The sequence below is a fragment of the Larimichthys crocea genome, chromosome XI (genome assembly GCF_000972845.2).
Source record: "Larimichthys crocea isolate SSNF chromosome XI, L_crocea_2.0, whole genome shotgun sequence".
NCBI lineage: Eukaryota > Metazoa > Chordata > Actinopteri > Sciaenidae > Larimichthys > Larimichthys crocea.
In genome coordinates this window covers 4,851,698-4,877,566 of record NC_040021.1, presented here as the reverse complement: position 1 = coordinate 4,877,566, position 25,869 = coordinate 4,851,698, and the positions used below count along the sequence as shown (strand labels likewise).

Here is a 25,869-nt window from a genome sequence, read left to right as displayed (position 1 = left end):
GCACGAGCATGTGAAAGTACTGACCTAACAACAAGAGGATAATAATAACGCGTGTTTTTTTTGGGTTAGAAGCGGAGCCCGCGCAAGCGTGTCAAGTCGTAGTGGAGTCACGCTGCTCACTCATGTCTGCCGGAGCAAGCCAATTATCTAATGCACTAATAATGACCCAGAGGAATCGTTCTCCTCTGAAGAGTCTCTTGATTACTGTACTGGAGTGTCAACTGTATTGTGTTGTGTTGTCGGTGTTAATGACCTGGCCCGGCCTGTGGGTCGGTGCGTGGGTTGTGACAGACGGTAACACCCAGGCTGTGTGCCAAAACATCTTGCTCACGTCAAAATATGCTTTAATACATGATGGCATCTATCAGAATTTTGTATTTTAAGGTTCTTTGCATCCTCCATAATTGTTTTGCCCACAATAGGAGTGTTGGATGACGACGGGCCTGTTCTGTGCATCGTCCTATCTGCGGGACAACAGACGGCACTCGATACTGAGCTCCATTATGTAACGGCACCATAATATCTGGAATATTACCAGATTATGGAATGATAAATGTAAAGAATGGCTGGCATGCAATGGCTTTAATACGTCAATAAGTGAAGGTTATCTGAGGGGATTTCTTTATAGCGCGACTTAAACCTGTGCAAAGAGGGATGTGCAGAGATGACATATGTAAGGCTTGATGTTTTTGGATTTCTATATTTCAAATCACATGTAAATGTTCTGTGCAAACTGAATCATTAGTGTCGGATCTATTCTGCTTGTCAAATCCAGACCACACATCCTAATTATTTCTATACTGTCCCTCAACTGACCACGATTTAGACGGCGATGGCCGCGCTGCAGCTCATAAAAATCCTCCCAACACTCCTCAGGAAGACTCCGTGTGGACTTGTAATTACTTCTGGGGTTGAAGATGACGCGGGAGGGGGGTTAGGGAGACAGATGAACAACTGTGTTGCCAGTATTTTCTTGCATAAGCGGCACAGTCAGGTGTCCAAACAGAGAATCCGGGGTTTATTTATAGATTTGTAGCTTAGCTTCTGAGGAGGAGTTGTTTTCTTTCCTCACTTGGTGGCACAAATCCTGAACATATTTACCTGAAGATTCAGAATTTCTGGTGTAATTAATAAGAAACGTCATTTGGTTTAAGATGCCTGGGGTGAAATAATGAGTTGTGCACTACGTGTCAGGAAAACATTACATTATGGATTATCATCGAGTCTAAGTCAATGTCAGACTGACACACTCAAATTTGAAGTATTTAAAGATAAAATAATCATTTATTGATTTCCCCCAGAGGGAACATTCAGCTAAGATATGATTATGTGAATTTGTATGGTGAGCCGAAACAACGGATCAATCGATTTCATCCCACGGAAAATTAATCCGCAGCCATTTTTCCTGCAAAAATGCCAAACACTCCCTTGTTCCAGCTTCTCACTTGTGCTGTTCTTTGTCCTTTTGTGATAGTAAACTGAATATATTTGTGTTTTTGTTCTGTTGATCAGGCAGCCTTCCAATCTTTTTTTTTTTTCTCTCCCCTTGAATGATTCAAAAGCAGAAAATGTTTGCGTCCACAATGCATCATAACGACGTGCCTTCTCCAATTCATCTCTTCGCCTATGTAGAAATGACACTTGAGCTAAGCTGAATATTATTTATGATTTCTATTTATGGGCCTCATTTGAGATGCATCACTTAAGCAATCTGCCTGACGCCCCACTTCGCTTTGCATGTACATCCTGTCCTGTCCTTGTGTGGGGAAAGCGGCTGGTGAAGCATGTGCATGTCCGGTTTAACCTCTATGGCGAGGAGACGGCGTCTGGTTGAACGTTTACAGGGACTCGGGGAGGTGACCCCTGCCCGTCGCCCTTCAAACGCCTCTTTCACGATCACCTATTTTTAACGCACTCCCGGCCAGACCTGGATGAATACAGTGGCGAGGGGCTGAACACGTAACTAAAGAGCACGGATGGCAAAGGCGTTTTAATTATTGATTAATGGCAGACCTGCAGGTTTGGTGGCTGAAAGTGGGAGCAGGGGGTGAAGCAGGAAACAAACCTGATAGGTCCTCCCCATGGTTTTCATGTTTTTCAGACTCTTAACAGGCAACCTTCAGCAGCTCGATTAATATATAGTCATGGAGCTTTTTTTTTTGTTGTCCATGAGGTATCAGTAGGAGTTTAGCCTTCTGTATTGGCATCAGTTTGTTTTCAGCCACCTCTGAGGGCACAGCTGACAAATCCTGTAATTGATTGCGCCTTTGCTTGAGGCCGTCGGCTTTCCGACACGTTTCATTCAGCACATAAACCTGTCAGAAATGAAATGAGCTAAAGCCGCCTGCCACAGTCGACGTTGCTGTGAGATTCCAAAGTCACCCAGGTGTTCTCAGGTTTCTTTTTATAATTTAAGGTCATAATCTGCATCGCTCATACGTTCACTGTTCATCATTCTGTTGGCCAATCAGTTGGATTTACTGTGCTATGAAGTGCTGCAGTCTTGCACACAAAAAACTCCAAATCAAGGTCGGGTTAATTTGTGTCCCGTCACCAGAAATAGCCTCGTAGATTCTTTCCGTGTCGTGGCTCTTTGTTCTGTTGCAGAGATCTAACGTGTTAGGTGACACCTGGAGATGCAAAATGGACCGCATTTCCATATACGTGATGTAACTGAGCGAAATCTAGGATGCATATATGCAGATATGAAAATGGGCTTTGACTACATACTGTATCTGATTTGTCTGCGCAGTGTTCCAAACGCTGTGCCGATTCAGTCATGCGTGCACGCCATCGAATATCATAAAAAAACATGCAGTGGTGAGGCTGGGACAGATGCAGCGAGAAGTCTCAGGTGAGCACTGTTCCACTTCACGAGTCCATATGTGACAGGGTCCCATATCTTCTCTTTGTTTTCTGTTGCAAGCAGCATTGTTCTGCTGGCTCAGACTGTGGCATTCTGTCGTCATCATTGGTGTATCTGATGTTTTTTTTTCAAAGAGTGCTACGCAGACACAGCAATCTCCATTTATTTGGATTATTATTTCTTACAGCCATGCCAAGCGGTAAAAATAAAGGTTCTAGTTAGAACCTGAAGTGGCTCCTCATGGTGATGCCATAGGGGAAAAAGGGGGAACCATTTATTAAGTTCTTTTCAGAATTTATTGTAAATATTATTCAATCCTGAGTTCATTTAAGGTGCAATATATAAAAATTTGAATCCAAATATTTAATTTTAAATTAAAAATTGGGTTAATTACTTCAAAATGTCATTACTTTAGTTGTAAAATATTACCTTTTTATAATTAGAAATGGCACCGCAACAGTAATTTCTACATGCAGCCACATGCAAGTTAATAGGCTCGTTGTATTGCAACCATTAGTCAAAGCCATGTGTACTTCAGGTTTGCAGAAAAGGTTTTTCAACTGTCCTGTTTGTTGGTTTGTATTAAAAACACGTCACGTGACTTAAAGGTCCAATAATCAGAATTCCAATTAACCTTTTTAAAAGATTATTGAACATAAAGCACCAAAATGACTCAAAAAGACTGAAGTATCTCCAACAACTGTTGGTTGTATCACCCTAAAAGTTGGTACAGACGTTCATGGTGGCCAGAGGATGAACCTTTTTCATCTATCTGCACCATGAAGTCAACATTTGTTGGTTTAAGTGAGATGTCTCAGATGAATTGTCTTAATTTTTATGATCTCCTGACTTTACATCGTGTACCACTTCTCAGGTTAAAAGTTGAATGTATCCATGAACTACAAAATGAACGGTGTACAGTGTATTCTCCCGGCAGAATAAGGCTTAACTGTAGCTTAGAGGTAGCTCGTGTGAGCAATATGCCGGGTTATGTCGCGGGCTTGTTACAAGGAGAGAGACAAGCTGTGAGCCTGCAGCACGGGCCCAACGGGAACAGGTCGGACAGAGGCCGCTCGCCACAGATGCCGGGTCCCGTCAGGAAGACGGCCAGCTTCTGTCTCCAGCCAGGTGCACTGCGGAGCGGTTGTGCTCCCTGAGATCTGAGCCGTATGGTGGTACCATGATCAAACTGTGTTCCAGCTGGAGCTCTGGATGATGGATGATGAGTCCACAGCATGGGAGGCTTTTTTTTTTTCCTTCTTCTTCTGCCTGCTTGCTTTAATTCTGTATGACTTCAGTCTCCTAATATAGCCCGAGCTCAGATTTTGAAATGTGATGGTTGACTGTTCTAGTTCGTTTTTTTTCCATGAATAGGTATGAAGTCAGTGGCGTTGACATATCACAGGCTGATGACGATTTTCAAAGTGTTTAGAGCCGTTTCAGTTCTTTTGAAAATCTAAACCCTCTTGATGTTTCTGTCTTTTTCTTTTTTTTTGGGATGATGATCACAGGATGTTAGTTAATTTGCATTTGACCGCTTCTAGTTTTGTTGCCCTGTCTTCCGAGACCTTTTTGCTGCGTTAGATAATCCGGTGAGAAGAGCTGGAACAAGAAAAGAAGGAATAACACTCCTCCCATAGGTGCCACAAATAAACTTAAACAGTATGAGCTTTTCTGAACCAACAGGGGCACCCCAGGCTCCTGCGGGTGGGGCATGTTACCTCGCCGTCATGCTGTCGGTGTGTGGTGACTGTGACATTTCCTCTCTCCACAGCAATACACGAGTTCCCCAGTGACCTTTTCTCCAGCCAGGAACGAAAGAGTGGGGCCATTGTGCTGCACATTGTGGCGGTAAGAGAGCTGCTATTTCTTTTAAGATGCTGTGCCTACATCTCCCATTGCAACGCTCTCCGTGTCGCTCAGCTGGCTGCAGGTGGATGTAAAAGCTTTTTCACATAGCCGCCCGACTACCTTCCAGACTTTAAAAGCCAGAAACGCAAGAGCAAAGTGAGCCAGATTGTAAAGATGCCACAGAGGAGCTTTCTCTTTTTCTTTTTCTTTGCTCCAGTGATTATACACTCATTAAAATCAGCACACCGCCAATTTTGTGCTCTTGTATAGATGTAAACTCACAAACAGATTACCATGTGTTTTACTCTGGAAGATGTCCATGGAAAGAAAGAAAAGAAAGTTCAACAAACAAGTTGAGTGTAGAAGTTTTTTCTTGGCTTTTTGAGGATTTGGCTGAAAACTCAATGAACATTGTGATAAAATGTCCTGAATCTTTTTTGTAGCTTAAGCAACAACCTCATTGAATGGGCTTGTAGTATAGTAAACAAAGTCCTACTAGCGATGCAGCATTATATGAAAATCAGCTGATATTGACATTTTAAAGGAGGACATATTTGTGTAATTGTATATAAATCAGCCAAACCCTCTTTTAATTAAACGCACATCCTAGCTCGGGAACTACAAGATGTCATTCCTTTTTCTGTTTGAGTGTCGTAAAGCGCGCCATGACTCTCAGAGGGGAGCTTCAACTCAGCAGTCTGTGTGCGTAGAAGGCCTCATAAATATGGTAGTGAGAGTATTTTTAGTCAGAGTTTAAATTTAAGCATGATTGATTAGAACATGCTGAGAGGTTTGATAAATAAAGGCCCAAGGCAGGAAATGAGGACAGGCAAATGTCCCTTTTTTTTAAATATATATATCTTGTATGAGCGACTGCTGCACACGGAAAAACCATTATTGTCTCCGTTCAGTCATGCTCAGCTCTGCTGACTGGACGTAAAGACACAAAGCCACCTGTGGAGCTTCATGCTGGATTGAGCTGGCTTTAAAGACTTGGATTTTCCAGTCTCTTTAAAAAAAAGTCTTTTTAATAATGTATTATTTTGTTTGAATTGTAGGATGGTTACACGATTTTCAATTCCATCTTAAAGTTCAAGTGTTTAGTCAAAAATTCAGTTTTATTGTTTTACTCTGCCTCCAAGGAGCACGGGGAATTTTATACTCAAAGGCCGTAACTACAGAGATTTATCTTACTTAGACTTTGCTTCAGATGGAAATGTGAATACATTTTTGCATTTTAAAAATAAAGATTTAGTCCTGGATCTCTTACACTGGAAGCTCACACATCATCAGTAATGATTACAACAATCAGAACCTGTTTTAATGCACGGATGTGCACTGGGCCACTTGAAAAAAGTGTTTTTGTTTTTTAATAAATAGATCAAATTGAAGTCAAAAACCCTTAAAGTGACAAAGATATAGATGGATGAAAAATGAAACTGAGGACATGACCTTATTGTCAGTATAGCTCCGAACACCCCCGGCGTCTTTTGACCTTTTTTTTATTTATTTTTTTATAGACTTGACAAGTTTTAGTGACGTGTTGAACGGGAGCCAGTGTGAGCAGAGGTGTAAGGACTGTAATTCTTCACACCACGGTTAAGCACTTCTCACCACAGAGACTACATTAGCGCCGAGATCCCCACTTTAGGATACTTGCTATATGGAGAGTAGCAGCTCTTATCAACCTTAATGAAAGCTGAAAAACACAAACATTTAAGTGGAGTTGGTTTCTAGCTGTTTTGTACAGCAGTGGTTCTCCTGGGGGGGTCACCAAATGGTTCTGGAGAATACAGTAACATATTCTGGCAACCGGCGTGGAATGAGAGACGGCAGCTCTCAGTGATGTCAGCCCTTTAATGTTATTCATCAAAGAGGACAAGGGCTTAGAAACACTGTACTATAGACCAGTGTTTGTCAAAATACAGTAGTGTACATTTCAGTTCACACAGTAGGCAGGTTGTTTAAACTGCACCTCTCTCACTAATATTGCCTGTTTAGAGTTTAATTTTATCTCCACTTACTATCCTGCCATCATGTTATAGCTCATAACTAATTATGGATGTAGGGATGTGTGAACGTGACCGCGTATCAGGATGATAACAGAAACAATTTATCTTCAAAATGCATTTAAATTACATTCCAGAGACCTCAGTTTATTTAAAATATGTTTTGATGTTTTTTAATTAAGTTCAGTTAAAAGCAATATTCCTCCTGGAAGGTTATGGACTAATATACATGTTATCTCTGTAATATGAGGATGGGAGTTACGAACACCAACTTGATTATTCTGGACGTCGTGACTCTAAAGGTTTGAGAACCATTGTTGTATGAGACTACAACTGTTGATTCTTTTAATTATAGATTAATCTGATTATTTTCTCAATTGATTAATTCTTTACTTATGAAAACTCATGTTTTGTATGCAAAAATCTTAAACTTGTAAATGATTTAGCGAGTGAAGCCGTCAGATAATCAGCCAGACTTTCTTCTAAATGAAGAGCACAACACAAAAAGAGTCTAAAACAGGATATAATATAATATAATATAAGAAATGAATATAATATAATTTATGCAAAGTACAATATTTCCTCCTTTACATCTTGACGAGTAAAAATATTAAAAAATACACATTTCAGGAACTTTACTTGAGTATTTTAACTGCAATCCAGTCCACTACGCTTGAACTTCATTGCTGAGGTGTGTGTGTGTGTGTCTTTGTGTGTGTCTTTGTGTGTGTGTGTGTCTGTGTGTGTCTGTGTGAGTGATACTGCAGTCCTGCACTGCCCCCTGTGGATAGCATAGAGCAGAGCTCCTGGAGCTACTGGGGGCCATGATGTCACACCTGATCTATAATTTATAGATCTTGCCTCAGCTCCTCTCCTCTCTCCTCCTCACAGCAGCGGGAATATGCAGATCCTGTCTTTTTTTTTTTCTTCAACCTGTAAGGGAAATCGGCTTGTCACTGAATTGACATTTAAATTTAAAGCAGGTCCTGTTTTTAATTGTGCGCTGCGCTCTAAGATTCCCCTTGACCCGTCCTTTAACAGGAGAATACCTCGCCCCGCCAAGGCTCCATTAACTCTGCTAATTTAAGGGAAGCATCCTTTTAAAATACAAGGACACACACCTTTATCCTCACTCTTTGTCACACACACACACACACTTTTCAAACTTTGCTGCTTCTCTCTACTCACAGGCACTCTACATGTTCCTGGCCCTCGCCATAACATGCGATGAATACTTTGTGACGTCGCTGGAGAAGATCTGCGAGGTACTTGTTGGAGTTGTAGTCTTGTCACGTATCACCGCCGAGTTGCTGTAAACGATGCAAGGCCGTTAAAACGTTTGCTCTTATTGGTGCAGAAATTAGATCTGAGTGAAGACGTCGCAGGAGCCACCTTCATGGCAGCTGGCAGTTCTGCACCAGAGCTCTTTGCATCTGTCATTGGTAACACACACACACACATACACATTTACAGTATGCACACACACTCACATGTTCCCAGATGGTTGGTGTCACCGCTGCTTCTGATTGGCCGCCTCCCTGCGTGCAGGTGTCTTCATCACTCACGGTGATGTGGGGGTGGGAACCATCGTCGGCTCAGCGGTCTTCAACATCCTGTGTATCATCGGTGTGTGCGGGATCTTCGCTGGACAGGTGTGTTTGTGTTTTTGTTTTGTGTGTATGTGCGTGCACGAGTTGGAGGCGGTGACTTCCTGCTGCCACTGTATCATTGTGTTATTTATAGACTGCAGAGCAGCACATGTGTGGCAGAAGTTTTTTTTGCTGAGGGGAAACAAAGCCATCTGCTTCAGTTAGTTTTCGTCAGAACTGGTTTTAATGGAGTTGGAGAAAGCTCCGGAGGCGTAAACAGATCATAAATCTGTATTTCTTCCTCTAAGCTCTTTCTGTCCAGTAAAATTTACATATTAAGTGCTTTTGATTATACACTTCACGGAGCTCTTATTGCACATAGATGCAAAAAGAAAAAAATGACTGTGCACTTTCCCACCCTTGAAAATCTCAGGTGGTGATATTGACCTGGTGGGCAGTTTTCAGGGATTCCTTCTACTACATCCTGTCAGTCCTGGCTTTGATTGCAGTAAGTTGGACACACTTTTTACCACATGCATTTATGAATGAACACCAGCCCTGATATTTTAATCCAAGAGACATGTCTCCCCTCTATTTTTCAGTTCATCTATGATGGGAAGATAGTCTGGTAAGTTTCTCATCCCCTCGTCCGTCACTATAGACATTTTTGTCCATAGTTTGTCCTGTTTTGTTTTTCCCGCCAAAGTCTCTCTTGACACATTTTGGAATTCAAATTTTAATATTTCTAATAGAGCAATAAAACAAAAAAGTAATTAAGGAGAAAAATGTCCACTTCCCAAAAAACGCTGTAAAAACTTAACAAATTAATATTTTTTCTACTTTTTTCTGCATAAATCTCAAACAACTCTTTAACCCTTTAAGTTCCATTTTGATTACTGGATGTCACTGTTGTTTAGTTATGAAAAAAAAAACACAAACAATTGGTTCTTTACCCTTTTTTCCCCCATAAATTACATCAAGTAATCAAAGTTATTAAATTAATAATCCTCAATGATTGAATGTTTGACAGTTTTGAAGTTGTTAAAGAGATTTATGCAGAAATAAATATTAATTTGTAAAGTTTTTATTGCTTTTTTTCACGTTTGTCCTTAATGCTTTCAGAGGGTAGTAGATTAAACGGATTGGTGAGGGTTAAGTTGTAAATGTCTCCATATTTTAGAGTGAGACTGTGCTATTTTTGGATAATGTATGGTAATATGGTTTGATATAAAGTCCAAGAAGATTTGTATCCACCGTTCGTAGAGAATTGTTTAGTGACCAACAGTTTGGTTAATGACCACAGTGCATCTGGATTTGTATTTTCTTCCCTCAGACATGTTTTCATCAAGAATAGCATACATAAAGTACATTAGTGTTGTAGTTCAGTGAGAATTACTCACACTCTGTCACACTCTGTAGCAGTCCATTAAAAGCTGTTGTTGTGTTTCATCCTCACCACAGTAAATCAATGGACAATTTGTTGTAACATAACGGCTCAGAGATCAGGACGGCACGAACAGGCAGTCTATTTATAGAGATGAGCCATCTAACATCACAAATAGTCTCAAATAAAAATTTTATTACCTCAATGCATGAACCACTAAACATTTTCCAACCGTTATCCTGTCATTGTTCATTTGTGGCCTCAGCGGTCATTCATCAGCGAAAAGTTCTCTCGCAGGTCTCACTTTAAAGTTTTAACAGCTTTTGTAGTTAACTGAGAAAGTTTGGGGAGGTTTGCAATCAATAAGGAATTTTCTCGCTTCATTTAATGTCAAGCGTAGCTGCTGGCTCCGAGCCCTGACCGAGCTGAGTCCTCCTGGAGTAATAATGATTGTCGCAGGCAGCTAGAAGACTGAGCTAAAATATCCTGGATATTCTCTTTATTATTATTATTATTATCATTTTATCCTTATCATCCTTCTTTCTCTTTGTCAGGTGGGAGAGTTTGGTGCTGGTGGTCATGTATGCTGGATATATCCTTGTTATGAAGTAAGTATCTCTGTCTGATGCATTATTATTCATGTCATTGTTAGATTATTATTACCGGTGCATCAATATGTAAGCAGCATTTTACTATTGAAGCTGGTGGAGGTGAAGTTTTAACTACTTTATACACAGTTAGTCCAGTGGGACAGCTCAGGGACCTTTTTTTTAGATGTTCTGCTACACAAATTTCAATCATCTTAAATTTTATTTTGTGTTATATTGTGAGTTTTACCTCCTTGAACAAAGAGCGATGTGAGAAGTTGATGTGCTAGTGCTAATGTGACATGGTGCCTAAACTTTTATAAGCCAAAAAGTTTGGAAACTACTTTTAATCTTTAACAAGGTATTTTATTTAGTCCCCCCCACTTTCAGCAACTTGTATAATCACACATATTTTGTCTGCTGTTTCCCATTTCTGATCTTAATACATAGCATAGAGTGCATTTAACAGGGTTTAAGTTAGACATAAGTGCAGATTTACATAATTAAAGTGTGCAAGATTTAGTGGCACCTAGTGGTGAAGTTTCAAATTACAACCAACTGAATACTCTCCTTTCAAACATGTCAGGAAAAACTCACATAAAAAGCAAAAGGCCATAAGTCTGAAAAGTAACTGTAGCGGAGTAAGAAGAACAATATTCTGCCCCTGGAGTATAAATATTTCACCTCTCGGTTTACCTCCACATTGCTCTTTAGTAGACTACTTAAGTAAATGTACTTAGTTACTTTTCACCACAGTTGATGTGTGCACGTACATTTTAACGCACTGTGGGCTACCAGCTGGAGGGGAGTGTCTCGTTCATGTCGCCCACCCAGATGTTCGCTGAAGATCCGAGTCAAGAGCCCTCTGATCGCTCCTAATGCAGTTTTTATGATGCAGTTTCTAATTTGAGAGCCCGTTGACAATTCTAGTAGACATCAAAATGTATGTTATTAAAATAAAATGTAATGGTTTTCTTAAATGCCGCACGTAGTAACATAATTATTTGCTGAAATCAAACCACCTTAACACACCAAATTAACTTTAAATCATCATTTCAGATGTATTTTATTACACAAAACTGTGTTAACATGAATCTATCAGATTTAAACTCTTTCCTTTTTTAATCTAGATTGTCCTCAAAGGATCAATGGGGCTGTTTTTTGCAGTGATGCACACATTCACATCATCTGATCACAGTTTTGGGTTACTGCCCTGCCCCGATAAGCCTGCAGACTTCATCTATTACGCCATATTTGTGTCTTTAGAGTCCAAAGTGCATAAATGCCAACCACTGTCTCCGTCCAGCTGGTAATCTGTGTCACTCTCAGCAGCAGCCTGCTCTCTCCCTGCCATAAGAGTTTAATCTTTGTCCCTCTGCAGTGGCTAAGAGCACAGGCTTAACCAGATCACTCCTCTCCTTTCTCATTTGGAGGAAAGGAGTGCTTACTGTAGGTTATGCTGTCATACGTCTCCCCTCTCCCAAAATACCCTGCTGACCATTTTGAACCATTCCAGTCAAAATGGGGTAGAGTGGGTTTTAAATATAGAGCGATCAGTGTTCGGAGGTGATCTTCCATGGCTCCTTGGCTGTGAATTTTGTTTTTACTCACTTTTAAAATTGGACGCATGCTGCCAAATATAAAACAAATAGCTGCACAGGGAAAGATGTAACGTCATAAAATGTCTTTTTAATACTTTTAAATCTTAAATGTTTTTTTTTGAATGTCATTACTCTATATCTGGGCCTAAAACCGACAAAATGTACTGTACAACATGTAATCAGACACTCTGCTTCTGCCTGAATTACATCTATCTCCATCTTCAAGGGACATTCTGTTGATGTTTGTCTCTTTTTCTAATGTCAAACTAAACTATATTTATTTGTAGCAATTAGCTAACTTTGTTTTATCACCTGACTGGAGGTTGAAAGAAAAATATAGAGCTATGAATTAGTTTTTACACTAATCTTTGTTTATTTAGCTAACAGTTTTACAGTTATTTGTTTTAATAATCTTTTACAGTATTGTTATAGTTATAGTTTCTATAGGCTAACAACTACTAGGCCTATCATTAAACCCTCAATTTATATATGAAGAAAACATAACTCACAAAGTTAAGGTGTAAAACCAGTAAATTATTGCTAGAATTGAACATTTTTAACTTTCAGCAACTTGTTATAATCACACACATTCACATGTTGTCTGTTGTTTCCCATTTCTGATCGTAATACATAGCACAGGCGTGCATTTAACAGGGTTTAAGTTAGACATAAGTGCAGAATTACATAATTAAAGTGTAAGATTTAGTGGCACCTAGTGGTGAAGTTTCAAATTACAACCAACTGAATACTCTCCTTTCAAATATGTCCAGAAAAAAACTCGCATAAAAAGCAAAAGGCCACATCTAGGGTCAGCGTTTACTGGCTCACCTTTGAAGACATAACAAGTCTTATTTCCTGGTGATTATACACATAATAAAAACATACGTATGCATATTAGATATTAGATACTCCTAGATCTTACACACTGGCCCTTTTTTAAATCACTTCACTGCACTAGTGTAGCCATAGCAAAGCCACCTATTGACAAATGTATTATTTTAAATTCTCAAGGCATTGTTCCATCTGGTAAATTTCCCTGATCTTCTTAATGTATGTAGGGAGAATGAGGCTTTATCCATTTAATTATGATACATTTAAGTGCTGCAGTCAACAATATATGTAAAAGATAGTGCCAGAAACACTTGGGGCATGTCCTGAATATGTATAATATGTGGGTATGGTTACCAATTTGTGTCCTGCAGCATCTCCAGCATTTATGTTAACATACATTTTTCAATGTTAATGTTGGCTCCTGAAGGTGCAGGCTATAACCTCTGGAAAAGATGGAGCAGCTCTTGTGATGTTGCCAGTGTTACATCTGCAGACATTTTTTGTTCAAAGGCAGTATGTGAGATCCGTTTTTATGTAATGGCACTCAAACGTCTTATTCGAAGGCCCGTGTGGCTGATGAAAGCCCTGTGATTGGCTTCTTGGGAACATTTCACTCTTTCTCGCTCCAGCACGCTGATGCTGTTTTCTTTTTTAGAAAGTAGGCCACCTTAACTGTGAACTGATTCTATAGAAGTATGCAGAGTAAATATATTTTGGCTAATTAACACACACTATATCTATATTTCAAACGAGTGGGGAGCCTTTCATCTGAAGCTCATGAATCCTATTTACAAATGTGAATCTTACTGGATGTCCTATGTTGTTTACTTCTTTTCCGTTTTGGACTCTGGGCTGAACTATTTCAGTATCGCTAATTTATGGGATTATGTTTCATCTGTTTACCAGATTCAACTCCAGCATGCAGAGATTTTTCATGGGGAAGTCGAAGAAGAACGTGGCCAACGGTAACGCTGCGGCCAGCAGTGAGATGGAGGACGGTAATACTAGTTATGACTATGTTTGGGATGACGACCCGTCATCGCCTTTACTCTCAACAGGTAAGGTTAATCAGACAGGCTGGGTACCCAACACCATGATTACATGAAGACGATATTTGATTCTCTGGAAGACTGTGGTTGTTTCTTTCTGCTGGAAGGTCTTTTCGGCTTTAACCTTTGCCCCTTTCTGCTGAACTAACTTCAGCTGCTTCAGCTGTCACTGTATTCTTCTGGAAATTTTCTCAAGCAATAGTTTGACCTTTTGGCAGATATGCTGATTTGCTTACTTGCTGACTGATGAGAAGTTTGTTACCTCTCATCTACCCTATTAAAAAAGGAAGCTAAATCAAGAAATAGTTGTGTGACTGTAAACGCACAAGTTGTTTTCACGCTGCACGTTTGGTACAAATATAACAAACAAGTCAACATGTACATTTAAAAGGCACTTAATGGTTAAGTTAATTGGTTTCTGGCTGTAGTTTCTTATTCAGTGTACAGATATCGGTGGTATTAGTTTTTGTATAATGGGGGATGTAAATGAGTGAGTTTTAGAGTTGTGTGTAGAGACAATATGATATGATAGTGATATAGATCATTGAGGCTTGTTTTGTCTTTCAAACTTATTAAAAACTCCTAAATATCATCTTTAATGTCATGTTTAGGTTGAGCTTTCCTCAGTGCCACAGTTCTCTACTTCTTCCTTTCCAACCTGCGACCTTTTCAGAAGTGTCTAATCTTTAACATTTAACCCCTCTGAGAGATCTTAACCCCTTCCCACTTTTGGCTGCATTAGTGTGAACACGCCTGTCTGTTTAGCCTTACTAAACCTACCCTTGCTTGTTGTCAACAGTGTTGTGCTGCTGTGTGTGCCAATTCTTTCTGCTTGCATACTACTTTTCTTCTGCTGGTCTCTGGGGCGTAGACCCACTCACTCCTAAGTGGTAATGAATTTCACATGAGGAAATGTTTATGCCGGCTTTGTTTACACAGCCTTAATTTGACTTATTATGCATGCACGAATGCACATAAATTAGCTGAGTTAAACTAATAAGTGTACTGTGGAACTTTTTTTTATTCCCCATACTCTGCAACTTACATACAGCGAGGAGATATTGGATTCCAATAAAACATTTTATGTGTATCATTGTCAGAGCAACAACAAGGTGGACTGCACATATGTTTAATGCATCGACTACCTGCACAACAGTTTGAAATTCAAAGATACCAGAGCTTACATCTTTCATGTCATAGATTTTTTTCTTTTTTAACCCAACCTTGGTCCGCACATAAATATTCACATGTAGGCAAACTTCAAAGGTGCACCAGGCAATTTAGGGAAGCTATTTGAAGTTGTGATGTCAGTAACGGCACATAGCGTACTCATGTTAAAGCAGCTGGTGTGTGATGTTCGGGGGTGTCCAACACCTAGTGAGTATGGAGGTGATTTCCAAATAAGTGAGAAAAGAATCTGCTGCTCCAGCAAAACCACGTGAAGGCAATTCTGAGATTTCTTTTTAAATACATTAAATATGTTGGAAAATAGTTGCTGAAAACACGCGAGAAGCGTTAGAAGTTCAAACCGTTTTTCACCAGTTTTCAGTCCAGGATTTTGTGGGCGGTCCTTAATGGGTGGCTCGATGACACGCTGAGGCCGCCCTGAGCATACCACTGTACCCCTAGCAGAGAGAGAGACATTAATTCATCTCACTCAGTGTCTCACTCGCCCAAAAATCAGCTGGAATAGTCTCCAGCCCCACTGTGACCCTGATGAGGATAAGCAGTTACAGATAATGGATAGAGATGAACCCATCAGCTACAGTTTTTGTGAGAGTCTCATTCATATTTTCGTACATGCATCTACTGCAAAACCCTCCTAGCACAAGACTATCTGGAGGGGAAGGACATAAATTTCCAGGGCATGAGAGGAGGGACTGATTTCCATAGCTTTAGGGAACACCCCGCCTTGTCTACATGCTGTTGTTTAGGGGACGTTCTTGCTCGAAGGTTTTGATTTGTGGACGCATTGAACTGTCCACACTGAGCTCAAGTCTTGATTTAGGGTAATGGGAATGGTGTATGTTGACAAAAATCTTGCCTGGTGCAGCTTTAACACTGACATGGTGACAAAATGGCTCTGGCTCAGTCCATTAATAATCCTTTGTAACTTGGCCCGGGACGATGTAGTGCTGCAGGCTACGCTGTTAAAAATTCAGTGCAGAGCTTTTGATGGCTGTCCACCTCTTACGAATGCATTTTAGGATATTCCAGTGAGGCGTAGTTGATTAATAATTAACTGAAATTCACTGTCAGGAAGGTATCAAGTACACACACTTGAATGAAAGATTGAAATGAATGAAAACACAGTTCTGTGCTGGTAGATTGATGCACAGTTTGTTCATTAAGTCATGACATTTTGTTTTTTCGATGTATCATATTCCACCAAACCCCCCTCAGTCAAGCCCAGCAAGGCTTACAGCCGTGGATCGGTGGTGATGGTGGACGAGATCATGAACGCCAGCCCTTCAAAGTTCAGGTTTCCAGAAGCTGGCCTCCGTGTCATGGTCACCAGCCATTTTGGACCCAAGACCCGCCTGCGCATGGCCAGTCGCCTCATCATTACAGAGGTACAGCTGCGCGTTGTTGTTGTTGTTGCTATATGTTAACCTTTTTTTTCATTCGTGACTACAGAAACATTAAAAATGAGGCAGTAGAGCAGCAGTCAGGGCAGCAGCGTGTCTGCTCATGTGCTCTTTGACTTAGTTTCTTTTTTCTGAAAGCGCCAGAAGTTGGTTCAAGCTGCCAATGGAGTGGAGACACAAGTGATCGACGGGAAGGTTGAAATCGAGAATGGGAACGTGCCAGAGGACAAACCCACCGAGGTGGAGGAGAACGAGACCATCTCACCGTTTCATATTCCAAGTATGTGACTGGGCGTATGGATAGATCCTTCAGGGGTGATGATCATATTTGATAAATCTATGATGTTCTTTCGTATACGTTATTTAAAGAACTTGAACTTTCCACTTCACTGGCTTCAAATGTAAGAAACATGTATGTGAATGTTTGCATGTCTGTTTAAAAACTATTTACATAATCGATAAAAGGAAATCAGACTTGATAATACATTTTTAAGTGAAAAGATCTGTGGGAAATATGGTCTGAACCTGGCATGAGAAAAAGGCTATTTACATTTTATTCTTTTTTCTCCCCACCACTCGTTAAAGAGCGAGCATACTCTAAACTGTAAATGTGTTTCAATCAATATCCAATGATCAAAAAACTAGAGGAGGCTGATTTCTTGTGCGTTTCTGCTGCAGACGGTATCGGCAGCAAGCTGAAGTGGCTGATCTCGTGGCCTCTGCTCCTGTTGCTCTTCTTCACCGTCCCGAACTGTGGCAAGCCTCGATGGGAGAAATTCTTCATGCTCTCCTTCATCCTGTCCACTATCTGGATTGCCGTCTTCTCCTACTTCATGGTCTGGATGGTGAGTGTAATGTTTGCTTGAGTCTTGTAGTGTTGGTCAGCTTCTCAAATTTGCAGTTTTTCTGTTTTAATATGATCGTAAATTGCATCTTTTTGGTTTGGAGTGTTGTCTGACAATTCATCGTAGTAGTCGACACTGTAAACGCCTTCTTCCCTCACTATGCACATCTATGCAGCGATGTAAGCAAACTTCCAGTAAAGATTGACGAAAGACCATCTGAGAATTCAGTATGTTAGAAACACTTTCTAAGCTGCCCTAAGATTAAGGGGCATTCGGGGTATTCTTTAATCACTGTGGGACAGGTTTAATAATGGATTTGCACCGTGCTGACTGGATTATGCCTAATTCAAAGCATGTGCTGAAATGATAGAAGAGGACCCCTAAAAGATGATATTTAAAAACTTAACTTTGGGATAAAGTCTGTTCTGGATCTACATCCACAGCCCTTTAAGTTTAATTACCCGGTAGATTCATAACCATCTCCGATTAAAAATTTTGTAGCACAGATGTAATATTAAAAAAGGTGTCATCAAAATCAGGTTTCCTGAAAATAAATCTTTCTCCCATTCTTCCACTTTTTTTTATTCTCAACATACCAGTTATCTCCAATATCTTACATTGGTATGGGTTGTTTTTTGGAGCCAATCCTAGCCTGACATTGGGGCGAGAGGCGGAGTACACCCTGGACGATTCGCCAGCTCATCACAGGGCTGATTGTTGTAAAATGATTCTATTTTAACCAAAAATATCAACTCCTCCTGAGGCTTTTATGGCTCTTACATGTAACTTAATTACATGTTACCAACCCAGGGGTACCTCAGAAAATCAATCCAATCATCACTTACAAAAACCGCTATAGGACTAGGGTCAGTTGCTACTAGCAACAGAGTGTTGAAGCGGCGGTGCGGGAGGTGACGCCTGTTTGATTAATCGTGTGTTTGTGTTAAGAGAAGTAAAGGGGACATTTCAACTTGGGTTTTTTTGGTTTGAAGGTTAACGGGGGGGAATGTTATTCTTGAGCTCTCTCTCTCTCTGTATGTTTCCCTCAGGTCACTATAATTGGCTACACTCTGGGAATCCCAGATGTCATCATGGGCATCACTTTCCTGGCAGCAGGCACCAGTGTCCCAGACTGCATAGCCAGTCTCATTGTTGCTCGGCAAGGTATACTTTTTCAGTCTAAAACATTTTTAGATTAGCTCTCTGGTGGATTTATTATTACACTAGTGGAGAGGTGGTGCACATTTGGTCATTAGATTAAACAAATATAGATGCATGGTCTTGTTTGCTTGTTTTCTAAGGGTCCGGTGTAAATATAGTATCCATAACGATGTTCTCATTGGTGGATAATCGCCTGGAAAATAAAAAAAAAAACTGTTTTTCTTACTTTTTATTGTGGAACCATCATGTTTCTACAGTACAGTCAAACTGAACACTGGCTTTAAATTGGCCCTTATACATTGTCTGTGTGTTTTGTGGCCAGCGTGTTGTTTCTTTGGCACTTCACCGCCTGCTTTCAATCCCAACTTGCCTAATATTGACTGCAAAGGTCTTCAGTTGGTGGTTGCAATCTGCAACTTAATCCTGTACACTGCTATCCGTGACTGCAACTGTTTTATTTATATTTTTTCCTTTCCAAAGCTGTCCTGTTGTCCACAGTGTCGAACTGCCGTATTACAGTAGCCCAGAGCAGACAAACTAAACACTGGCTCCAGATAGTGTCTTGCACCCACTATAGTTTCCTGAAGAAACGAGGAGGATGCAATTAAGAACTGCACTGCTCGATGTGACTAAATCTCACACACTGGTCTTTTTGTACGTGGATAAAGAAATGTATTATGACGTCCGAGTCTGCATCGTAAGTGAGACTTCAGGACATCCAGATATATAAAGAAGCCCATGTTGTTGCTGTTCATAAATTTAGTGTGCCGTACTTACAAAACCAGAAGTGTGTTGTCTCCGACGTGCATGGAAAATAGTTAAATAAATTGGGATGTGAAGAGTATTACAGAGCACGGGAACAAGAGAAAATAGTACAGAGCTGTTTATAGACATCACAGTGTAGCCCTGTGTCACTCGCTTCCCATCTGAATAAGGATAGGGCCCATGTGAATATTAGAAAGTACAGAACAGCAAAATGTTAATCTTCAGTTTTATTTGACCTGGAAAAACTACCTTAAAGTTCTACTTGCTGTTTTATTTAATAACTTTTGGTTTTTGTCGCAGGTTTGGGAGACATGGCGGTGTCCAACACTATCGGCAGCAACGTGTTTGATATTCTGGTGGGACTCGGCGTCCCCTGGGCGATACAGACCATGTGCGTCAGCTACGGATCAGAGGTAAGGAGCTTGTTTACCTTTTGTACAAGGACTCCGATCTCGTCAACTCCGTGTTATTGTAAGTGTATGAACAGAAATCCACTCACTCCTTTTATCCGTGAAAGATTGTAGAGCTGCAGATGATTTGTTGTTCTCTCCGTCTTGTGTGCTGCAGGTGATGATTAACAGTCGGGGTCTGGTGTACTCTGTGGTGCTTCTGCTGGGCTCTGTGGCCCTCACGGTGAGCAACAGTTAATGATGATTATGCCGCACTGGCCACTTCCAGGAAGATAACAAGTTCATTGTTGTAGTCTACCATGAGTTTTTAAAGGGAAAAGTACTTCAATATAGATAAAAACTGCTCTCTTTGCCTGCTCATCACGGATGCACTGTTCATGACTGAATAGAGTCGTCAAAATGTTAAATTTGAGTATTGTAAACACTCCAGTGAAGAATCATCTGACGCCGAGGAGGTAATGCGTTTTTCTTTTTGGAGTAAACAGAACAAGATTCGCTTAGTTGTGCCAAATTCAGTGATTAACTTGAAATGTGAGACTCGTAACGGGAGAAAATAAACAAAAAAAATTGATCTTTTATTGCAATTCTAGTCTGAGAGAAGGAGCAATTTTCTAAAACTAGAAATAAAACACCAGCTGGAATATGTGATGTTTAGGAAAAAGCATGAAATAACCCGACTTGGGAGAAACACTGAGATCATCATTCCTGAAATTTTCAAATAACACACACTGTACAAAAACGATCTATATCAATAAGCACTTCTTAAATAAAGACTTTTTTTTAAAGTTTTATTTCCGAATTTGGTTTTCAGTCAAAATGGCACAGCAGAGCAACGATTCTACTTTATAACAAGACATCAAATGAACACTACTTTTCTAAAATAAACTTTCTTAGTTTCACTTTTTATGATTCAGTCAGTTTAGGGAACAGAGGGAGCAATCTTGGGGTTCAGTATCTTGCCCAAGGACGCTTCGACATGCAGACTGGAGGAGCTGGGGATCGAACCGCCGATCATCTGATTAGTGCACGACCTACCTCCTGATTCTGATGGCGCTTGTGTTTTGTGCAGGTGCTCGGGATCCACCTGAACAAATGGAGGCTGGACGTGAAGCTGGGCTTGTACGTCCTCGTCCTGTACGCCATCTTCCTCTGCTTCTCCGTCATGATCGAGTACAACGTCTTCACCTTCGTCAACCTGCCCATGTGCATGGAGGAGTAGAGCGCACAGCAGCATGCCTCAGATACCAAAACCTCAACGCTCCTGTAGAAACCCCAGAATCTTTTTCTTTTCTTCTTTTTTTTTCTTTTCTTTCGTTGATACTGGACCTATCTGCAGACTCTTTTTCTCCTCCCATGTTTAGTCCGAAGTATGAATCTCTTTTCCTCAAGAGGCAGTACACGCTGTAAGAGTGGACTCCATTCTATGTCTCCGGTTTGTCCTCTCGACACCCAGTGCCAGTCCTTGAATGCCCATTATTTTGGGGCATTGCCTGTTATTGCAGTAAAGTCTTTATTTCCTCTGTGCGCCTGTTAACTTTCTACTCCATCTAGCATGCCTTTTAGATGTCGGGGACCTCCAGAATCATAAGTGCCCCTGTTGATTGGTGGTGTGTGTGTGTTTTCACTGTTTTCACATTGTAGATTTTCACACGACATGTCCAAAGCTTTTCCACGAACCAAACCAGTCTGTGAAGAGAAACAAAACAAAAAAACAATCCTCCAACCAAACCCCCCGCCCCCATCGTAGAGATAACTCCTTAAAGTTATTCCTTTTAAAGAATTCCAGTGTTATCCCAGCACCCAAAGAAAAAAGAATACACTCCTTTACCCACGTCTCGACTCCCCCCTGGAGGAGGGCTTTGTCCTTGGCAGCTCCCCTCCTCCAGCTTGGACCCAACACCCCCCCTGGCATGGCCTTTTTTTGGCATCAGGGAGCAGATACTGTTAGCGCTTCACTTCACCCAACCCTCACCTGCTTGATCAAATCTGCTTTGTTTTTCTTTAGAAAAAAAAAAGAGAGGAAAAAAAAAAAGACATTTTGTCAGGACACTTTGTGTCGACGTGTCACAGTCCAGATCAGTCGACTGTGAGGGTGTTATGCATATGCAGCACGGCACAATGTAAAACTTGTAAACACTTTTTTTTTTCTCTTCTTGTTATTTTGTATTTATTTTTTTTCAAAACAAGGTTTTGTCTAGTATGAAACACGGAGGAGAGCTTGTTGCAAATATAGGACATTGCCTGTTTTTTCACCGAAAACGAAAATTGCACATGGAAAAAAAAAAAGCTTTTTCTTGCTTTTTGTGCTGTAAGGAGATTTGACCACTCAGAGGGGGTATCTGGCTGCTGCTGGTGGAGGGTGGAGGTGGTGGTGGTGTCCACTTCCCAGCGTTCTTTACATTCAGTGATGGGTCAGTCCACTTTTTTTCCCCCTCTGCACAACTTTCGAAAACAAAAAACTGGCTCCAGATCTGTGGGACGCATCCTGGTTTCTGTCATCGTCGGGTGACTTGTTCTCATTTTTTTGAGACTGCAGCAGAATGGAGGTAGTTTTAAAAAAAAGAACAAAAAAACAAACAAAAAAATGCAAAGAAACCAGACAGTTCTCAACACTGACTGTCTGCTATAACAACTTCTGGCCAGTAGGGGGTACTGCATCCCCTCTACCAAGGACAGGGGTGTCAACCACAGCCGCCGGTTATCAGGGAAACTCAGAAGGACAAACTCCATGAGGTGTCAGTGGTGATGGTCTCTTGATTTTGAGTTACATGTAGATATTGCACTTTAACAGCCGTCCTCTCATTCTGAATCAACTAGTGCTTCCTTCTGTGTGTGTGTGTGTGTGTGTGTGTGTGTGTGTGTGTGTGTATTTTCAGTGTATATGTGACTGACTGTGTGTGTGAGAGTGTGAGAGATAACATTGTGTGTGTGTGTGTGCTCAGTATGGGCCCATGCAACATTTCCTCACACCGGGCTCTCGACTCTGGAACAGGACTGGGACCTCGTTAACACCATGAGCACACCCCCCCGCCTCTGTCTGCAGTGCATGCTGGGACATTTAAAAACCCGCAGCTCCTCCACCACAGCACAGCAAAACGGCTGAGGGCTTTCTGGGCATCTCCATGGAAACAGCCCCAGGACCCACTTTACAAAAATCGGCAGCTACACTGCAATCCAGACATTTTGACATCATGCAAAAATGCCTGTGAGGAGTCCACAAGTGAGGTGCAGAGACTACAAAACTTTAAAAAAAGGAGGAGGGAAAAAAAAACAAAAGGCGTGTGGGGAAGTGTTTTAAGTGTTGGAAATATTCCTCTGCCACGAGTCTGGCAGCAGGCACTTGTATATGCAATCTCAGTTTAAAGAATTCTATGTGACCGAAGGCCCCTGCAAGGTTGCCATATAAAGACGGGGAGGGAATCCCGTGGAGATGTGACGTTGGTTTGTCTAGTAGTACTTGATGTGTGAGCTCACAGGTGTGTGTGTGTGTGTGTGTGTGTGTGTGTTTGAGGAACTGAGCCCAAAAGGATGGACATTTCAGGAACAGTGGCTTTGAGGGAAGTCTGATTCTTTTTTTTTTTCTGTCCCCCTCGTTCTTGGCACACCACACTCCTTTCTCCTCTCTCGTCCCCTCTTGCACAAGGGCATTAACTCTCCACCAACCCTAGCTGATGGAGCAGCAGGGAATGCATGGATGGATGGATGGATGGCTTTCCTCCACTGCCCTCGGGACGTTTGATACTTTTGCAAAGGACCTGGATGAGAGCAGACTTTAAGGATTTAAAAAAAAAAAAGGAAGGTGGACCCCCTTTTTTAAGCTGCTCCTCTATCGGGGTTCAAACTTGCTGTGTTTACTGGACGGAGGTGACCACACAGGGCCTAAAGACTCACTGATCTCCTCGTACACCTCCTCTTCCTCCCCTCTCAACCTTGTCAGTGGGTCTTCTGTACAAACAGGACCTATGATTTTGTGACTTTTTGTGTGTGGACTGCACTCGAGTTGATTCAGAATGTGCAGCGTTGAAGTTTATTTCGTGTATGTTTCTGTCGTTCGCTCTGTGTGGTCATGTCCCAGTCGCCAGGTTTGAGTGGTATCACCACAGCAGGGGGGGGGGAGGAAATAGAAACAAACACTGCTCCTCTTTTTTTTGTCCTCATCTTGACACACAGCGTACGTTCTGACTCACGTCTTTGTTACCAAGTCACTTTTTTTGGAAGAGGAAGGAGAGAGAGAAGAAAAAAAAAACAGTAGAATTCAGATGCCATACGTGTCCGTAGCTCTGCATAAATCCAGATTGTATGTATGGAAATCCTGTGTACAAACTAAGCGCACACACTTTAGAAAACACACGTTTAGAAAGGCAGATCGAACACAAGACTGGTATGTATTTCTCGACTGAATGCGACCTGATGCACTGTGAGCTCAATGTGATGTGGGAGTTGTTTGTCAAGAATAATAAATGATTAAAAAATATATTTAATGTAAAGTTAGTTACTATAAAAAAACATTACTGAGGACATCTGTATAACTTATATGAATGTATTGTCTTGCTATACTGGACATATCCAACCAATGCATTTTACTGTAAAGCAATAATGTGAAGAAAAAAAAATAAAACGGCAAAATAATTCCTGTACATTTGTCTCATAAGTTCTTGGCTTGTTTGTGGCTTGAATGAAGCCATTTGTACATGTATCTTTGCTTGTGTTTTGTTTTTCATAACCGATGTACCGCTGTGTTTAAATGATTAAACAAAAAGGACAGTTTGACACTTTTTATCCCATATTTTGGATTCAAAATATTGGAAATATTGTACTTAAGTACAATATTAAGGTACTTCTGTGAACAGTTTCTTGTAGTATGCTACATTTCAGAGGAAAATGATGTACTTTTTTATAGATTTTACTTTAAAAAAGTACATAATTTCTGATATTTAAAGTACATTCTGCTGCTGGTAACACTTCTATACTTAAAGGGAATCTATAGCAATTTAGTAGGTGGGCTTGGAAGAAATGGATCATAAAAGGAATAGTTCAAATTAAAGCAGCGGTGATACCTTCATGCTCCAAAAATATTATATTCCAACACTGCCTATAATGCATCTTCAGACTTTAACGAGCCCTTTCTAGAACCATAGGAGACATGCATCTGTTTGGACAGGCTGTGTAACTCCACGTGATGATAGACTTGGTTGAATGTTTGGTTTCTCACTAACTGTGCATATATAAAAGTATATAAATGATTGCTCATCTCTGAAGCTATACAAAACAATGTATGAATTATCTCCCGTTTGTACTACAAAAGATCTTTTCTGTAATTTATGCAAATTATTTGCATTAATTAATTAACAGGTGACAAATTCTGGGGGGACAATTTCATTTCATACTTGCTGACTGAAGTTTTTTTTTTTTCTCCTTAAAACCAGAAGCCAAATGACACGGTGCAGCTTTCACAGTTCTGATATGAGCAGTAATAAATCTTTCTTGGTGAAGTGACCCTTAAGGTAAAGTTAATAAGTTTGATGTACTCCTTATGGCTACTCTGTTGCACCAGCAGTCATTAAAGTACAAGAAAAGTAGCTTGTCCCCTCAAAAACTCTTTAATATATTCCGGCCGTATCACCCTGGCTTGATTGCATCCTTTCTTCTTCTTCTCCTTCTTTTTTTATTTTTTCATCTTGCCAGCCTTGCGATCCTTTAGCGCAAAATGTACTGATTTGTAATTAAAATTCCAACATCTTCCAATCACATCAGCCGTGGATAAATCCACTCTCTCAGTCGACGCTCAAAGTAATACCATGCAACAATACTTTTAATTTCTGGCATATGTGTGAGATTAGATAGCAAATAAATCATCTGCTATTTGGTTGAAGCATCCCTGAAAAGAATATCGAAAATGAATGAGTCCCACTTAAGATTGAGATGTTGCCGCAACAGTGTGCATTTCTCCCCCCCCTCTCCCCGAGTGAATGATGAATAATGATTTGTTGCTCCTTACTGGAAACTTGTCTTGTGTAATAATCAAGCTGAAGGGCGCTGCACTTAAGCAGACAGGGTGATTGCAAACAGTTATTTATAGTGATGGCTGGCAACATGTGAAGAGTCCATTCAGGGGCGAGTGATTGGAAAATTCATGTTTTGATTGCATCTTGCCTCCATAAATCTAGATTTTTTTTTTAGTTATGAGCACCAGCAGGGGGCAATGTTGTGTAACGATTCATATCCCAGTGTCACAGACAAACTTTGTTACAGTTCAGGATGAAATGAAAATGGAGCTCCTTTACCCAAGTGAATAAGAGTCTGGCAGTCTATGATATAAAGTTTCTAATATCA

At 40.6% G+C, this 25,869-nt stretch overlaps 1 protein-coding gene across 2 annotated transcripts in view; it reads left to right on the top strand.

Annotated features, from left to right (window-relative positions):
• The window catches only part of slc24a4b (solute carrier family 24 member 4b), a 33,910-nt gene extending 9,900 nt beyond the window's left edge, over positions 1-24,010 (top strand). The window contains exons 3-18 of one of the 2 annotated variants that reach the window (XM_019263289.2): positions 4,641-4,717; positions 7,917-7,991; positions 8,084-8,168; positions 8,275-8,378; positions 8,749-8,823; positions 8,918-8,943; positions 10,254-10,307; positions 13,625-13,716; positions 16,171-16,340; positions 16,500-16,635; positions 17,034-17,200; positions 18,250-18,364; positions 19,427-19,539; positions 19,694-19,759; positions 20,606-22,402; positions 23,013-24,010. In XM_019263289.2, the coding sequence (XP_019118834.2) occupies positions 4,641-4,717; positions 7,917-7,991; positions 8,084-8,168; positions 8,275-8,378; positions 8,749-8,823; positions 8,918-8,943; positions 10,254-10,307; positions 13,625-13,716; positions 16,171-16,340; positions 16,500-16,635; positions 17,034-17,200; positions 18,250-18,364; positions 19,427-19,539; positions 19,694-19,759; positions 20,606-20,755 (1,505 nt within the window). In that variant the 3' untranslated portion in view covers positions 20,756-22,402; positions 23,013-24,010. Of the gene's footprint in view, positions 1-4,640; positions 4,718-7,916; positions 7,992-8,083; positions 8,169-8,274; positions 8,379-8,748; positions 8,824-8,917; positions 8,944-10,253; positions 10,308-13,624; positions 13,717-16,170; positions 16,341-16,493; positions 16,636-17,033; positions 17,201-18,249; positions 18,365-19,426; positions 19,540-19,693; positions 19,760-20,605; positions 22,403-23,012 lie in introns of both variants that reach the window. The other variant, XM_019263288.2, reaches the window with a different exon arrangement.
• Positions 24,011-25,869: the final 1,859 nt, after the last annotated feature.